The sequence below is a fragment of the Ochotona curzoniae genome, unplaced genomic scaffold, assembly GCF_017591425.1.
Source record: "Ochotona curzoniae isolate NIBS_2020 unplaced genomic scaffold, NIBS_Ocur_1.0 scaffold_4505, whole genome shotgun sequence".
NCBI classification, from domain to species: Eukaryota; Metazoa; Chordata; class Mammalia; order Lagomorpha; family Ochotonidae; genus Ochotona; species Ochotona curzoniae.
Genome location: NW_024467118.1, coordinates 7,553,648 through 7,572,521, shown reverse-complemented (window position 1 = coordinate 7,572,521; position 18,874 = coordinate 7,553,648). Strand labels below are relative to the sequence as shown.

The 18,874-nt window shown below is 44.6% G+C and overlaps 1 protein-coding gene across 1 annotated transcript in view; it reads right to left on the bottom strand.

Annotated features, from left to right (window-relative positions):
• The window catches only part of CD38 (CD38 molecule), a 39,124-nt gene extending 21,560 nt beyond the window's left edge, over positions 1–17,564 (bottom strand). The window contains exon 1 of the mRNA XM_040965851.1: positions 17,199–17,564. Coding sequence (XP_040821785.1) covers positions 17,199–17,434 — 236 coding nt within the window. The 5' untranslated portion in view covers positions 17,435–17,564. The remainder of the gene's footprint in view (positions 1–17,198) is intronic.
• Between the last annotated feature and the right edge of the window lie 1,310 nt (positions 17,565–18,874).

Below are 18,874 nucleotides of genomic sequence, written 5' to 3'. Positions count from 1 at the left end.
AATGATAATTCTAAGGTTTGGAGCCCATTCCAGCTGCGCTGCCATCAATGGAAATGGAGAGGACTCTGTTCAGGAGTTCAGATTTGGATCTTTGAGCTTAACATGCCTATTTGACTTTAAACTGAAGCTATGGGGAAAAATGGGTGAGTGTGTGAGGCTGAAGCTAAGAGAGAAGGCAGTTAGACTCCCTGGAGTTGCGTTAAAGGATGAAGGATTTGATCACTGACCCAGCATGGAGACACACCACGTTAAGAGACCGGGAGAAGAAGCCCACAGAACCGCAGGGAGCAATCTATACCAACAATGAAGGTGCTTCTGAAAGTTAGGGCTGGGTGTTTATCCCGCCAGTAAGACACTTCATATTTTACACTGAAGTGCCTGTGTTCAATTTCCAGCTGTAGCTTTGGCATTAGGTTTCCCAGGAATGCAGACCTGAGGCAGTGAGTCCCTGCCATCCACATGGGAGAACTTGGGGTTCTGGGCTCCTGTTTTCAGCCTGACCCAAGTGAATCCCAGGATGGAGGATATGTCTCTGTCTCTGTCTTTGTCTCTCTGTCCTTCAAGCAAACAGAACAATTTTTAATGACTCTAGCAAAATAGCACTCCAAATGTGTCAGTATGGATGTAAAAGTCTGACAATGTCAAGCACAAGGAAGCGAAGCAACTAGGACATTCTGATTGTGCAGATATTAAATTAATACCTTGAAAAAACATTTGGCGGGTTTCTCAAAAAAATGTAAAAAAATACATCTGCCATATTGCTCAGCTTTTCCCATATGTCCATATATAACTTGTGTACTAATGCGCATGCCTGCTTACTCATCATGTCCAAAAAGTAAATGGAAGACAAATGTTAATGCTTACATAAACTGTAGCGTAAAATACAATAAACTCAGTAACAAAAAGCAAACTATTAATCCATGCAACACGAAAGAACATCGAACATCATGCTGAGACCATGAAGACAGATTGACACCAACTCCTGAAAAATGTAAGCCCATCTCCAGTAATGAAAGCCGGACATGCCTTCTGGATATCAAGACGTTAGTGAGGTTAGAGCTAGCTTAGTGGCATAGTGTGTTAAGCTGCCACTAAGCCAACATCCCCTAGCAGGGTGGCAGTTCAAGTTCCAACAACTCTTGCTAACATAGCTGGGAAGGCAGAGGAGTATGGCCCAAGCATGTGGGCCCCTACCACCCTCACGGAAGACCCCGCTGAGTTCCCAGCTCCTGGCGTCAGCCTGGCCCACCCAAGCAAAAGACCCTGGAGGAAGCCCCTGGCTTGCAGCTCCCGATCAGCTCAACTCTGGCCATTTTGGACATTTGCAGGGTGAACCAGCGGATCTTTCTCTCTATAAAATTCTGCCTTTCAAACAAATATAAATAAATATAAAAAACAGCCCCCCCAGGAACCAAGAATGTAGAGAGTAGCTCTCTCCTGTGTGGATGCGTCCTATTTGGAATATTCTGGTAGAAAAGTGACCCTAGCTATTTTTGAAGTATCCGATGCAGAAGAATTTTGAATTAGATCTATAACTTACTTATATTGAGGAGATACTTCTGTTCCTTTTATGGATTTCTTAAAGTTTGCAATTTAAAAAAAAAGCTTGTAGTATATTTAGTGAAGGTTTGGAAGTTCAGGGATTTTATATTCCTTATGGGGTTTTTTGTGTATATTTTACATATTTCACTTTTACAATTAGAAAAATAGTCACCAGAAGGAAAGAAAATCTAAGTCTAATGCTCCATTTACCCTTCAACTTTCTGACCTCATCGTTGAATTTCCTTTTTGTTTTAAGAAACAAGATTCTCATCATAGCTTCTTTCCAGAGCGGATATTTGTTGACAATAGTTTTGGCCGACAATGATCTTCTACTCCCCATCTAGATGAGCCACAAAAATCCGTAAGTATAATTGCTGCTCTTCTTTTTGCCTTCAGACTTTGAAACACACACACCACTAATTCTCCATTGCATCATTCGATTTTCTGTGTTGTGCTCATCATGTTGCATTTGCTCTTTTATTATCACTTGCTTAAGAAAAACTTGTTTTTGTGTTTTTCTGATCTGCTCTATTTCTCAGGGTTTCCTTTAGTCACCGGAATCATATCTGGCCATTCCAAATTTGTTTGCTGCATAAACCATTTTAAGTCCCTGCTTAACTGATTCACAATATTCTCCAGCAAAATTCTGTCTACAAACAAGCAACCTGTCTTTATTCAATACTAGACTATTTGCTAGTACACCAAATTTTCATTTCTATCTGCTTGATTATCTATTCCCCTACTCATAAATGGTTAGGCTTGTTGTTTTTGTCTAATTCTGAAGTTTCAGGAAATTGTAATAAATTAAGTAGAAAAAGAAAAATCATGCTATCCATAAAAACTAAATTGAATGTTTTGGCTAAAATAACCACAGATGAATCACATTAAAATACTACTAAATTTTATAGTAGTGGGCAACTGGAAAATGACATGGAAATTGTAGAAATCTGGAAGCATTCTTAGATAATCTCTCAGCCTGATTCAGAGAAACTCTGTTTGATGTAAGTGCCAATTTCTTCCATCTTGATCACCTGCTCCATTCAACCACCATCTCATTTCTATTCTTTCCACCAAAATTCCTTACAAGACCTGTCTGTCTGTAAGTCTCAGATCCCTCTCTTTTTCCAATTTTTTTCCAAGTGTGCTCCAGAAAGGCTATCGTTACTACCATTTCTCCCAAGTCTAAAACGTATTGGTCAATTTCCCATCTTCATCACAGTTGGACAATCAACAACAATGAGTTTATCCTCACTCTGAAACATGTTCTTCCTTGAGTCTCCACATTCTTTGGCTTCCAGATGTGTACCTACAGCCATTCATCTCTGGACGATCTCCAGACTCCAAAGAACCAACCTGCTAGCCAACAACTGAATGGCAGAGGGCAATGGACAGCACTGCAAAACTGAACTGCTGATTTTGCCCAACTTGCTCTCTCTCTTTGAAATGGCAATTCATTCTTCCAATTGCCCTGGTTAAAATTTATGGCTTTCTTATTGTTTTTTTTCCTTATTCTTTCACATCCCATACTGAAACTTACTGCAATTTACCTGGGATCCACTTTAAAAACACATGCAGTGTCCATCAACTTCTCTCTGCCGTTCATTGTTTTCCAAGCTCATCATCTCTTTGCTGAAAGATTGGAAAGAACCTCTGAATGTCTTCCCAGATCCCGTTCTTGTCCTGTTACCCTCTGTTCTCTACGTAGTGGATGTCAGGGAGCCCTCTGACTAGCAGCACTAATCATTAATAAAGGAATCTTCCAACTAGAAAAGATCCATCTGGTGATTCCAATGGAAATAATCAATCCTGAAAACAAACATGAAATGTTGCTAAACTAATAGAGTAAAAAGCTGTAGTGTAACTTATAAAGGTTTGGTTAGGCAGATAATACACACTTGTGGTGGTGTTCCTAAATGTGGGAAAATCTGACATTAAGGGATTCATGATGTGATGATGAAGAAAGTACATAGCTCTCTCTACAATGAAACCCTGCCTCACCCTCACATCTCACATGAGTCTAAATTCACTGTACATGTGTAGGTACTACAGAGAATAGAGGGGCATGTTAAATATCACCACTATGATGTAAGTGGTCCAATCCAGCAGACAGAAAATTCTAAAATGTATTGCCTAGTCTATTCAACAAATCAATAAACCTTTTTAAACAGGCGAGTGAACATAGTTGTACACTAAAGGATTCTTAAAATAAGTTTCTGCCTACAGTAGCATGCAAATAATTTAAACATATTAATTTCAAAACTATATTTCTGAGATAATTATGAAGATGTAACAGGGTGGATATTGGGTAATATTAAAGAATATTTAAATTTTGTTATGTAAGGTAATAGTATTATAGTTGTCTATTTATTTTAATTTGAAAGGCAGAGTTTACACAAAAAGAAGTAAAGACACAGAGAGAGAGAGAGAGAGAGAGAGAGAGAGATCTTCCATCCACTGGTTCACTCTGAAACCAGGAGCCTGGATCATCTTCCAGATCTCTCAAGTGGGTTTAGAGGCCCAAAACCCCAGAACCTCCTCTGCTACTTTCCAACCCATTAGCAGGGAGCTGGATCAAAAGTGAGGCTGCTGGGACTTGAAATGGTACCCATGTGGAATGCCGGCATCCATGTGGGGTGCTGACTTAGTCTGCTCCTCCATGACGCCATCCCATAGTTACGTTTTTTAACAATTTATTTATTTTTAGTTGTAAGTCAGAGTTACACAGAGAGAAGAAGAGACAGGGAAGGATAGCAAGCAAAACCATGATCTGGAGCTTCTTCTGGATGTCCCACATGGGTGCAGGAGCCCAAGCTCAAGTGCCATCTTCCATTGCTTTCCCAAGTACATTAGCAGGCAGCTGAATGGGAAGTGGAGCAGTCTCCTACTGGAACCCATATGGGATTTTAAAATTTTGCTTTTAATGTCTATTTTTAATGCAGATACTAACTGACGACTTTACAGAAACAAAATGAATTGCTTTAAAATAACTTAGAAAAAAAGTGAGGAGACAAAGTTAAGAGCAGAATATTGGTAACTACTGAAGTTGGTTATAGTTTGAAAACGAAAGCCTCTGGTTTTATTATAGAAGATAACACGCATTTGAAATTTTTCGTAATGGCAAGTTTCAACATCCTGAATTCTGTACATATGTTATTTCTTTTTTCTAGAATGTACTTCCCACATGTCTCTATGTTCTGTTTTCCCTCCTTCAGGTTGTGGTTAAAATATTGTTTTCTACTAAATCTTTCTCACTTGACAACCACAACTTTGAGTAACCTACAGTAATAATTTTAGCACTTTTTACCATCTGTTTCCTATTTTGTTTGATCCTTGTTTCCCCGTACAACAAGTCAAGTTCTGGGTGAGCAAGAAACTAGTTATTCCATTACTTGGATGTCTCCAGGGTCCCAAAGAGTCTGTGGACCTCAAAACGAGCTTAGTGAATATAGCATTACATCAGGACCCAGGAACTCAACCAACTATTTTTTTTAATTATGGTAATAATGAACATATCTAGATATTTTCTCCTTGTCATATTCCCTTATCAACACAGTATTAACAACTATCATATAGCATTTTCATCATATAAAGGTTATACAATATGAGAGTTACATTCAAATAGTATGCTATTTTACACTAGGCATTTGAGCATCTGTGGATTTGGCTGTCCTTGGGATCATAGAACTGATGACATATAGAGAAGACTGCAGCATTTATTGAATGAAATAGTTGAAACTTGGAAATGTGCAGAAACGTGGCTGCACACCCTTTCAAAGTCAATGTGAAGCATTGCTATAGTTTAAGTATGGCTTTAAGGTGACCCTCAGCTGTTCGAGAGTTGGAAGCCTGGTTTTCAGAGCAGAATGAGGTGGCAGAAGCTTGAAGAGGCGGAGTCCTAGTGTGAAGTAAGTAGAGCATGAGGCCCCCATCCTCAGGAGAGCTTATCTCTGCAGTTCGTTCTGAGACAGTTGTTAAAACAACAGGCCTGGTCCCTTGCTGGCCCCTGGTTTTCTATCTCGTCATACGATCTCTTCTGTATATATCATATTCTCCTGTAGTCACAAGGTCCTCACCAGTGCTGGCCCTATACTCCTAGATCTCCAAAATCTTGAGCTAAATTTACTTGTATGTTTACTTATTCATACATTATCCGACATCAGATATTTTGCTACAGCAAAAGAAAATGAGCTAAGAAAGGTATTGTTTAGCAAATTTACCCCAAGAATCATTTGATTACTTCTTTGAATATATACATTTTTTAAATTTACTATTAGTGAATAGTCCAAAGTTTAATGAAGTTAGATGGTAACTTGTCAGACCACATAAAATAGACATGCAAATAATTTCTGTGAAATGACCTACCATGTTTCTTACGAGTTTCTGAGGGTGTGGAAAGAGAATGTACTAGAACAAAAATATGTTCAATGAAATAACAGCATAAAATTTACACAGTTTCAAGAAAGATGAGGACGTCGAAGCAGAGGAAACATGTGGAACTCCTAACAGACATGGTCAGAAAAGACCTTCACCACAACACATTATAGTCAAAGGATCTCCAGTCAGCCTGAAAGCCTGCTTCTCATCAGAAACCCTACAGGCAAGGAGAGAAGAGACAGCCATAGTCCAGGTACTAAAAGGAAAAAACTGCAACCAAGAATACTGTACCCAGCAAAGCTCTCCCTCATAATAAAGGTGAAATACAGACCTTCTAAACAGAAAGACGTTGTCACCACCTGCCCATCTTTACAAATACTTAGGAATATGATAAACACAGAAACAGGGAAAGGTAGGCATATTAGCAGAGCATGTGGAGGTGGAAATATTCCCCTTCCCCAGGCCACACGAAGACTGGCGCCATGAAGAGGTGTTCTCTCACCTCCGCAGGCCACACGAAGACTGGCACCGTGAAGAGGTGTTCTCTCACCTCCCCAGGCCACACAAACACTGGCACTGTGAAGAGGTGTTCTCTCACCTCTGCAGGCCACACGAAGACTGGCACCGTGAAGAGGTGTTCTCTCACCTCCGCAGGCCACAGAGTGGGAGGCAGAAACATTTCCTCTTATCTTTTGCTTTCTGACCCACTCTACTCCCAAACAGGATCCACGTGTATCTGTGACTTCCTCACCTTTTCAATACACTTTTTCAAAAGATACAGACTGGGTCAGTGGATTAAAAACCAAAGGCTACCTATTTGGGGCCTACAAGAAGCACATCTCATCAATAAAAATACACAACTGATACAGGATTTATGTCAAGAATCTATAAGGAGCTCCAAAAACGCAATAACAAAACAATCCAGTTAAGGAACGAGCAAAGGGCATGAGCAAGCATTTTTCAAAAGATGAAATTCGACAGACACATGAAACAAATGCTCAGCATCATTAGCCACAGGAAAGCACAAATAAAAACCACACTGAGGTTTCACTTCACCGAGTTAGAAGGGCTATCATTCAAAAATAAAAAAAAATAATAAATGCGGTGAGAATGTGTGATAAAAAGTTACTTTCATGTGCTGCTGGTAGGAGTGCAACAGTGTAACCATTATGGAAAACAGGATGGCGATTCCTCACAAATCTGAAACTAGATCTATCAGCTAGCCCCAGGTCGGCCCTGGATCTTATCCAGAGGAAAGGCACTCAGCATATGAGAGAGTGCTCTGTATTGCCCTGCCCCCTTATTGCATCTCAATCCTTGATAGTCAAGATTTGGAATCAAGCCTTATGTCCATCAACAGACGACTGAATAAACAAAGCATGATACGCACACACACACCTGTAGGGGTGTGCACGCTCAATGGAATACTACTCAGCGATAAGAAGACTGAAATCCTGCCCTGTGCAACAAAATGGATGCAACTGGATGGATGTGATTTTAAAAAACGATTTATTTTACTTTTATTGCAAAGTCAGATATTCAGAGAGAAGGAGAGACAGCGAGAAGATCTTTTGTCGATGATTCACTCCCCAAATGGCAGCAACGGCCCAACCTGAGCCGATCTGAAGCCAGGAGCCAGGAGCCTCTTCCTGGTCTCCCACACGGGTGCAGAGTCCCAAAACTTTGGGCCGTTCTCAACTGTTTTCACAGGCAGGAAGCTGGATGAGAAACGAGGCTGCCAGGATTAAAATCAGCACCTATGTGGGATCCTGGCTCATGCAAGGTGAGAACTTTAGCCACTAGGCAACCGCTCAGGGCCCAATGGACGCAATTTTACTTAGTACTTTGTGCTAAGAACTTTGCTTGTACTTACACTACCAAAAACAAATGTGTATTTTCCTTAATGTGTGGCAATTAATATATAATTTCTAAAATTTATAGGAATTTTGAAACGTAAATTTTTAAATTTACATTTTGGAAAATGACTTCAATTTTCTATCATGTGGCAAACTTGACTACTGTTACAGACTTACCAGTACTTGAGGCTCTGATTCTGTCAGGCAGAGTTACAGAACACACCTGACCCCTAGCAACAAGCTGCTCTTCAGTCAGTGGGAGACACCTGACTGCCGGTGTGCACCCCATGAGATTCCTCCAAGCTCAAAAACCCCAAACTCCCACACCCTCTGTGCCAAGTTCCTACCCTGCCTCCCCATCACCACCCAGCCTTGGGACCCACTCGCATTTGTCAGTCACTCTTGTAAATGGAAGATCCCAGAACCAAACATGCATGGAAAAAAGATGGCATGATCCCGGCTGGTGGAAAGAGTGTAACACGCCCTCCTGCTTCAGATAACAAGCAACATGATTCTGATGCAGAATCACAAAAACATCATCTCTTAGAACAGTCCCCGTTAACTGATAGCATTGCCACGCTGCGCTGTGTGGAGCTTCGACACTGGACCCAGGCTCGCGCAGCTGGCTGTGACTGACCCACAGTGCCTTCCCTGGGCATAGTGTTAAGGGTGAATGATATGAACTGCATCTTCCTGACCCAGCTGTACAAGGTAGGCAGCATATCTGACAATCAGCAGCAAACTTGGCATTCTGTTGCCTTACTGCAAAGGTGAACAGAAAAAGAAGCAATTGCTGTGTTCCCAGAAGTATCCCTTTGCCAGGGAGGGGGCTCAACATCAAATAACAATTAAAATCCATCCATGCCAGGTGGACTGGGAGAAAGGAAAAACCTCCTTCTTTTTGAACAATGAATCCTGCATTTTTGTTCTATTCTGATCCCCCCAAATGACAGAGCCAGCCTAAATGTGAGACAGTGCTCGATTCTGTAAATCTCAGTGTAGATCCCAAGACTGTTGAGAAAGGATTCTAAGAATTATAAAAAAAAAAAAAAAATAGACTGTGGACAACCCACAAACCCTGATACCCAACATTTCCTTTTAAGCAATCTGACTTTTGGCAATTGTTGAATCTAAGGATGCAAAGAGCCTTAGACAAAGACGAAAGGGGAAAACAGAAAAGCCGTGACTGCTCCTTGTGATAAAGGGCAAAAACCGAGAGCAGTGCTGTGGTGCTGTGGTAAGAAACCAGCTGTGATGCTTACATCCCACATTTGTGTCATTTCAGGTCTCCGATCCACTTCTGATCCAGCTCTGTGTAAAAGGACCAGGGAGGCATCAACGATGACAAAGTGCTTGAGTCCCTGCTGCCCATGGAGGAACCTCAAGAGGGAGATTCTGGCTCTTGCCTTCAGCTTGGCACAATTTTGGTTGTTGTGGCCACCAGGAGAGTAAACCAATGGACGGAAGATCTCTTTCTGTATGTTACTCTGCCTTTCAAATAAATAAATCTTACCAAAGAAAAGAACAGAAAAAACGAAACTGAGAACAGCTTTTCAGGCTAACCACCACCACTGCCACTTCCCTCAGTTGTTAATTACAACACCAGAGCAGAGTCTGAGTGCGGTTTCAACAACAGATACCAGCAGTACGGGCATGACCTCAACAGCAGATAACCCTGACCTTTTTGAAAGCAAAACACTCAGCCAGAAAGTCTCCTCTTGTTCTCACACTCAGCCATCTCGCCCACTCCAGGCTTTTCCACGCCGTTCCTGCCAGAAGATTCTACTCCCATGATATTCTGGTTGCCTATAGGCCCCCAAATTTCATTTATTTGATTCCACTCCACCCTTCCTCCCACAGATAACACACCCCAAAGTTTCTCTTCCCCATCTGTAACCACAGCAGCACCCAAATCTCCCACTGGACAGACCTGTTTTACCTCCCCCACTCACCTTTACATTTTGGTCAAATACACCTGAGACATCCCAGTACACCCCAGAAGGAGATGGAGTTGAAGGAGGTTTGGTGATCATGGCACAAAGCCCTGAGAAAATACTTGGAACTCACAGGACCCATGGCCCTTAAAAGGATCTTGGCCTAACTGAGAGTCCTGCAGGGGAGCAGGTGGCTATTTCATCACCACAAAGAAAAACTACCGGAATTCTATTCTGAGCAGCATGCTCACTCTCATGTGTTCTTGTGTGCTGAGCATGTCCAGGCTGTAGAGGGGCCACATGAGCCCAGACCTTCTCGCCAGTGAGTCCTTCCCCAAGTTCCCATCACCTTTACAGAGTCTGCTCAAGTAGTGATGTTCCTTCATAGGAGCCGTTATCTGCATGCCCCACCCCAGTGCCTGCTTCTTTCCACAGGATCACACACACTCTTCAGCACACCCTCATGCTGAAATTCTGTCTTCAAATAAAGATCTAATACTCTACTTTTTAAAAAAAAGATTACATAGTTATTTGGGCCCAACTCAATGGCTCGATTAATGAATCCTCCCACTGCAAGAGCCAGGATCCAGTATGGGCACCAGGCTGTGTCCTAGATGTTCTATTTCCCATCCAGCTTCCTGCTTGTGGCCGGGAAAGCAGTAGAAGATGGCCCTTAGCCTTGGGATCCTGCACCCACATAAGAGAACAAGAAAGGGCTCCTGGCTCCTGGCTCTGGTTTAGCTCAGCTCTGGCTGGTGTGGCCATCTGGGGAGTGAACCCACAGATGGAAGACCTTTCTCTCTGTGTCTCCTTCTCTCTATAAATCTGCCTTTCCAATAAAAATAAATAAGACTTTCAGAAAAATATGTATGTATTTATTTGAAAAGCAGAGCTATATATAAAAGGGATTGGAATAGAGATGGAGAAATGTCTTCCATCTGCAGGTTCAACAGCCAGGATAGGCCAGACGGAAACCAACAAATCCCATTTGACTTCCCATATGATTGGGAGCGTCCAAGAACAAGAATCACTATCTGCTGCTTTCTGAGCGCCTTGGCAGGGAGGTGGATCATAAGCAGAACAGCTGAGCCTTGAACTGGTGCTCACTTGGGATCCCAGCTTCACAGGTGTAGGCCCTGGTCTCCCAAGGGTTCACTCCACAGCTTAGCTTGTTTCTCAAGGTGTAACAGGATGGGCAATCTTGGCCTGATACATTTAGCCCCTGGCTTGACGGCAAGTTCCCTCTTCCCTGCTTCCCCTTTGTAAGGTGCCCTTGGGGGAGCTTAGGTGTGGCTTGAGCATTGGGAAAATACTGGGAGGAGCCAAGCAGACTATAAAAATGGGGACCGACTTTGAATAAATTGGCATTCTCTTCACAAAAATGACCCACTATGTGTTGTCTGTTTTGTCTGTAACCCTAGTCCCTCTGCTCGGCTCGGGGTACGTAGCGAAGCAGGCGTTGCTGACACACAGGTGGCAGCAGACCTGGCTGCATCACAGCACTGGGTCCCGGTGCTACTTCTCCGATGAAGTCCTAAGCCTGAAGCACCAGGTGAATGACGACTACTTCCCCTCAGGCATGATGCAGGCACCTGGTTCACAGCTCAGCAATTCATGTTTCTTTCCTTACAATCCAGCCCTGCATTGCTCTGTGCCGAAGCTGGTGCCTTCTACTCCTACCACCTGTCTGTCTGGTGACGCAGGTCCTGGAGAGCCATCCCCACATCTTCCTCCTCTGTGAATCCTGCAGACTAGCCCTAGCCCCAAGCACATGATATTCCACAAATGCTTCAATTTTTTTTTTTTACCTTTTGCACTAATGATCTTTATTGGGCAGAGTTTAGTAAAATGCTAACATCATCAAAAGTAAGAGTTATAAGGAAGTTAAAAAATGGAGATTGGCACTTAAGAAATTTTGCTGGAAATTTTAAAGAGGAAAGAGAAAGAAAAAGAAATTGTGACAGGAATCAGAAAAGATAGCTGACATGGGCAGACATGACCATGGGAAGGTTGGGTCAGTTGGGTGAGAGATTTTTTTCTCATTCTTTCTCTACTTAAGCAATATTCAACCAGGGTGATGGACACTTGAGGGAGATCAGTTAAGCAAACTTACATGGACAAGGAGGGGAATCCAACAGTCCCCCTCCTCTTGTCCCCAGTCTTTGCAGAGGCAGGCCTGAGCAGAGCTGCAAGAAGATACCAACCCCCAAAAGTTAGCTCGCATCAGTTCTGCCATCCCTGCCATCCATGCCATCCATGCCAAGGGCTGGTCTTCATCAAGGTGAAAAGATTCCAGCAGCCTCCTTGGAGGCCCATCTTACTCAGAGTGCTGGTCCTCCAGCACCTCCAGCAGGCTTTCCACCAAGCCTCTGCCTCTACCTTGGTCCTGACCTGGTCCAGAAACTGCAGACCCACCCACAGCCCAAAAGGGGCTGTCAGTGCTGATCGGCTGCATAGACTTTGCCAAGTCTCAGCCATGTGACTGTCAGATCTCACATGTCCAAGGCCATCTTTGACAGAAGGGAGCTTCGCTTGGGGATTAGCACTGTGGCATAACGGGCAGAGACACTGCCTGCCACCTGGCTGTTCCAGTTCCAATCCAGTTCCCTGGTAATGCACCTGGAAAAGCACTAAAGAATGACTCATGGGCTTGGTTCCTGCCACCTGCATGGGAGACCAAGCTAGAGTGCCAGGTTTCTGGCTTTGGCCTAGAATGGCCTGGCTTTTGTGACTATTTGGTGAGTGAACCAAACGATAGAAAATCTCCTCTCTCTCTCTTTGGCTCTGCTTTTCAAAGAAAAGAGCCCTAAAGTAAGTTCCATTTTATAACAAAAGAAAATATGTGCTTGCTTCACCCAGAAGACTGGCAGAAAATGAATTTTGTGTAAGTAAGAGATTGTTGGGAAACAACAGATGAGGAAGATAAAATTCTATAACCTATAGAATATATTTCAACAAATTCTGCACCAAAAGCAAATTTAACACTGGATGGGCTGCAAACAAAAATTGATGGATTTGGGAATAATGGTATTGTAAAATTCATCATATAATTTGGAACATATCTTCTTATATAATATTGATTTAGCTCAAGCAAATATTTAATGCATATTATATTCTAGGCAGTAGTCTAGATCCTCAAAATATAAAATTGAGCAAATGTTCCTAGATTTAAGGTTTTTTATTCCAGAAAACCTGAATTAGAATTTCATATTTTTGAAATCTAGCCACTTAAGGTAGAAGAAAATTCGGGAGGACTGGAGCTACGAAACAGTGAGTTAAGGCATTGCCTGTAGCACCTGCATGTTTAATCGGTACCTGTTTGAGTCCCAGATGCTCCACTTCTGATTCAGCTCCCTGCTAAAGCAGTGGAACATGACCAAGTTAGTAGGTCCCTGTTACTCAGGAAGGAGACCCAAAAGAAGCTTTTGATTCCTGGCTTCGGCCTGGCAGATGGAAGATATTTCTCTCTCTCTTTCTCTCTCTCTCTCTCTCTTTCTCTCTCTCACACACACACACACACACACACACACACACACACATACACACACACACAGCCTTTTAAATATATGGACTAAATAAGTCTTTTTTAAAAAGTAATAACATAGGGCAGCAGATATAACCAAGGAATAGAAAGGAACAGAAGAAAATACTAACAAAAATGCTCACATAACCATGTACAAAGGGCTGTGCTGTTCAAGAACTGTTCGTCACTGCCTCCATCAAGGCCTGGAGTCAGTCCCTCCTCCTCTTGAATGTGGCTGGCCTGGGAACTGTGAGAAGCCACAGGGTAGGTGGCAGTAACGCAAGGCCAGTGCTGGCTCTAGAGCAGAAAGAAGCCTACCTAGGCCCACTCCTGACAGTCCAGGGACTCTGAAGGAAGTCAGCTGCACCCAGGAGAGATAATGAGGGGAGATCACTCAGAAGGGGAGAGACCCTGAGACTACAGAGGGTGGTCTGACCAGCTGAGTCGAGCGCAGGAACCAATCCCACTAAATGAGACACCTGAGATGCTACAGTTAACTCGCTTCCCCCAAAGGACTGCAACCCTAGCCAACATCCTGTGGCACAGGTCATCCACCTGATCCCAGCTATCCTACAGAATCAATCACAACGAATAAATACTTGGTGCCCTGACTCACTAAATCTTAATGCAGTCATTTCTGATGCTGCAGTTGCTAACCTAATGACAAAATGGCACCTGGAAATAAGTTACTATGTGACAGAATCACAAAACACCCAAGTAGTGATGAATTTTGTGTGGACTTGTCTACATCACCTCACCCAGATATTCAATCAAACTCATCTATTTGGTGTTCACAAGGTTTTGTCAGATAAGGTAAGCATTTTAATCGACAGAGTTGGTATAAAACACTCTACCTTCAGGACATGAGTGAGCCTCATCTAAACAATTGATTGCACTAAGAAATAAAAAGATTTTTCAGGCACAAGAAAGGGAAACCTGTCAGAGACACCTTTGAACTCAAGCTACAATGTGAGCACTTTCCTGGGTCTCCAGGCTGCTACTCCAGCATGCAGACCTTCTAATTACCAGCCTACACAATGGTGTAAGCCAGTCCTTAAGATCTATTCATTATGATGTATAATATTACACTGTGTTACGCCATTTCTCTGGAGACTTTGACTGTTCCGTTGCATTCCTAGCATGAGGGTGGCAGACAGATGAAGGCAGATCTCAGGACTTTCTCTTTTGCTAGAGGCCTAAGAGACAAGTAAGAAGTTGTTAGTGGAGATATATAGAAAATGGCTTCACAGCAATGATGAACCCCAGAATACCACCAGCAACAGGTACACTGGGTCAAGATTTCAGGGACATGGCTGGAGAACAGTGTGTGTGTGTGTGAGAGAGAGAAAGAGAGAGAGAATATTATTTAAACTATATCATGGACTCACCAACCCTCCTCCCCACCCTCGCCAATCAGCAACTCCTTAGAAATGAGCCAGTATCTGCACCAGAAAGTCCCAGAGATATGGCCAAGAACCATACACAAGGGAGTTAGACTCAAGGGTGATGAGCAAACAATCACCTGAGTCACATTTCTTGTAATTAACCATTGAAGACAATCAGCAGGAAATAGATGCAGGAAAGCATAGCCTCCCACAGAGCGACGTGAGAGTGCTCAGATGGCGCAGCTCTCTTGGAGGGAATTCAGAAGTATCTAAATTCACAACACACACAACCCTCTTTGGGCCCAGCAATTCCATCCCCAGAAGTCTATCCTAAAGCTGCACTCTGGATGTACCCAAAAGTGTATGAATGAAGATGTTCTTTGCAGCATGTGGCTTCCGAGTGCCACGAGAGCTTCAGCAATGTGGGAACTTCCCCCACCGCCAATAGCTCCAACACTGCCTGAAACACAACAGAAGCTCAGAAAACATTTGCTAAATGAACAAAAAGGACTCAAAAATGGGAAACAAACTAATTTTCTGTCAACTGGACATAGTTACTTCTATACTGTAACATCCTGTCTGGAATTTTCTGAGTCTCTAAAAGAGGGAGCTAGATCTGAATGTGCTGACTTGAAAGCACTCCAAGACCACGTGGTGTGTGAACAAGAGAGTACTAGAAGGAAATGAGAGTCCATGTTGGTTCCCTCACTGGGGGACTGAAGGGCCAGACTGTGATACAAAGATGACAACCAGACCATCACTTTAGAAGGTCTGCTTTCTTCTGCGTTTATTACAGCGGAAAGTGCTGTGTGATTTTGTACTTCTAAAACAAGAAAATAAAATCACATTGTGAACACTTGTTGTTATAGCAACAGGATTATGCCTCTTAACCCTCAGACTGTCTCCGGGGGGGTAGATACAGTGCACTTCAGACTACTGGGGTTGAAAAAAAGAGTGACTTGCCCAGTGGTTCATACTTGACCCCCAGGTTCACACTCCTAAGCCGGCAGTGACCACATGCTCTGGTACACAGCCAGCAGACAAAGCCGAGTGTTGTAGTGCCCACTAGACAAGCCCACATACTTCATGGTCACGCTACCTATGGGATGCGTGAAGGCAGCATGGTTGGGTGGCTCAGCATTTCAGTTTCTGGAGCCAAATTCCGGACGATTCACTCAAATCCCTTACCTTTATTTGCTTATCTATAAAATAGATTCCATGAGTAACAACCCCACAGCGTTACAAAAGGCCTAAAAGAACTGATATGCTTTAAGAGGAAGCATCACATTGTTACATGTATAAAGCATGTGTGCACATGCGATCATAGAAATGTCTGAATGTTTCACCGAAATTCTAAGTTTATACCTTGCTAACTTATTAACTGGAATAATGATCTAAATAGACACAATTTAATTTGTTGAGCAGATACAGCAAATACCTCTGAGTATGTGGGAAAGGTGCACACACACACAGCACACCGTGGCGGTTTAATATCCAGCGGGCAAACCCGCAAACACTGCATCAATAATCATATGCTAACTTAATCTGCAGCGTGAACTCAGCTGAAAGTGACTGGGTAACAACCAAAGCAATTTTTAAAAACATAAAATAAAGGTGAAAACAAATAAAAGACACCCCGCAGCCATTTCAGATAGAATTCCAGTCGCTTTGTTTAATTCATTCATTAAAGTGCAGACCATTCAATACTCCCTAGACGAACCTACTAGTGAAAGTCCTGGAATTCCTGCCCACGAGTTGTTTGCAAACTTGACCTCAGGCGCCTTTGTCAGAACACGCCCCGCTCTCACTTCCTCCCCAGGGACCACCTCCTGCGCCTCTGAAGCAGTCGCGATGCTAACGGAATTGAACTGGAAATAACGCGATGTCCAATACCTAGCGTGGACTCCAGGGGCGCCTGCCCCACTTGTTTGCTTTATCCACGTTTCAACTGGAAACTAGCTCCCTGATGAAACCAAGCCCTGGGAATGCAATCAAGAGAGCGGTGGTGAAGGTATATTTCTACGGATGTCCACATTTCAGCGCGGCCAAGATTGGGGTGCGATTTTGTAGAAGCCAACAAAACGCCTGTCAGTTGCAAGTCCACGCGATTGCTAACCCAGTGTCGCCTGTATCCGTCTTAGGACACGTTCCCGGCAGAGACAAAGAACAGAAACTCCCGCGCAAAACTGAACAAGTCAGCTACGCCCTCGCACCAGCCAGTTGGTTTCCGCCCAGCAGTTAGTTGGGCTGTAAGTGCCGAGGGTGGGCCCGCGGCCGCGCCAAGTGCGCCAACCCAAAGCACCTTGTCCAGAAGGCGCCTCTTCGGAGAGTGCTGGGCGCCTACCCTGGATGCTGTTACCCGAACCTAATACTCACGCTGCCTAGCAACGCTCAGGGCGCAGCGGAGAACTCCGGGTTTGGGGCAATCCAGACTGCTGCCCGCGCAAAGTGTCCAGAGGGATGCGCGTGCGGGGGTGCACAGCGACAGCAGTATCCGGCGGATCCCAGTGGAGAGGAGAACCCAAGTGCGCAGAGGTGCTCAGCGAGCAGGGCGCCCAGCAGCGCTCCTCCAGCGACAGCTTACCTTAGCTCCGGCCGCGCAATCCGAGTGAAGCTGAGGCAGCGCCCCAGGACGATCCCCGAGACGTAGTCGGTGGGGCCCGAGGACCTCTGGGCCCAGACGAGGTATCCGAGGTATCCGATCACGATGGCCATGATGCAGATTACCAGGAGACAGACGATGAGGCCAACTCTGACTGGCCGAGAGGTCCCGCCGCGCGGTCCGTCCTCAGACGCCGGACTGAGTTCGTAGTCCGCCATCGCGTGGGATGCGGCTTCTGCTGCGTCCAACAGGAGCGGAGGGCACCAAACTGGGCTGGGAAGGAACCGAGGGAGCGCAGACCCGCTTCTTAAACTGCACCGCCCCTTTCTCTTTTGCTTTCCTCTGACTCTCCGCTTCCCTTCCCCACGCCCAGCCCCCTGCTGCAAACTTCCTTGGGTGGCCGGACTCGATAAGGCACTTGGGAGATATCAAAAGCAGCTCACACCCCAGCTCCTGAGTGGCAGAGGGAAGCAAGCCTCCCTCACTGCGTGAATGTCCCCTCACACGCAGTGCGGCCTGCTGCCACTGGCCATTCTCTTTATCAACCCTGTGCTCTAGCTAGAAATGGTTTTTGGAAAGTGTAAGGGCCGACCGCCCACCGGTGTCCCCGCACCTACACATTGTCAACTGCCTGTGAAAGAATGTGCCACCGCCACATCTGTTTCCACAATGTCTAATCAGCCACCTGGGGAGGCTCAAGAAGCATTCAGCAGCTAAACTCTAACACAGGACGAGTTGCTCAAGCTCTCCAGACTTCATCAACTCTGACGGGCAGATGGAAGCATCATCCTCCTTCTCCAGGAAGTTGGGAGGATTGGGTTCCTGTTTCCCAGGTGTTCAGCGTGTGCCCAGCAGGAGCCCAGATCTACTACAGCTCTGCCTGACATGGCGTTTTAAGGACACAATCCAGCTTTCTCCTTGAGAATAAATTTTAGGAAATAAGGATGGAAAGATGGAGACGAGCTATGATGACTTTGGCCGGGAGAGCAGGGACAAGGGAAGCAAAGAGCTCCCATACAGGTCAGATAGAGGGGGGAACTGCAGCAAGGGAAGTGGGAAGCATGGCCTCTAGACAAGCAGAAGGGCAACGTGGGCACTGACATGAGGAATCAGTCTAGAACAATGAGACAGCACTTGCTCAAAGTACATGCAAAAGAAGAAATGTATTGGTCACGTGATGGGTATTTTATGTGAATAAAGAGTTTTTCTGTCCAAACAGCAAGAGAAACCAAGTCATGGGTTGAAGACATTGAGTAGTCAAGGGAAACTGTTTCATCCTGAGATAAGATCTCTGCATGTTTGCTGGGTAAGGCATGATCCAGTAGGCAGGCCACCAGTGGTCCTGCAGAAGGTGGCCTGCCCCAGCAGAAGGCTCACAAGTGGGTGGGTGCGACCGCGGTGAGAAGAAAGATGGAGGGCGTGGTTCAGGGGTGGCAGGTCAGTGGTGCTGGTGACAACTGCGGATTCTCTTTTAAAAAGAGATTTATTGGGCCCGGCGGCATGGCCTAGTGGCTAAAGTCCTTGCCTTGAACACGCCAGGATCCCATAAGGCACTGGTTCTAATCCCAACAGCTCCACTTCCCATCCAGCTCCCTGCTTTTGGCCTGGGAAAGCAGTCGAGGACAGCCCAAAATCTTGGGACCCTGCATCCATGTGGG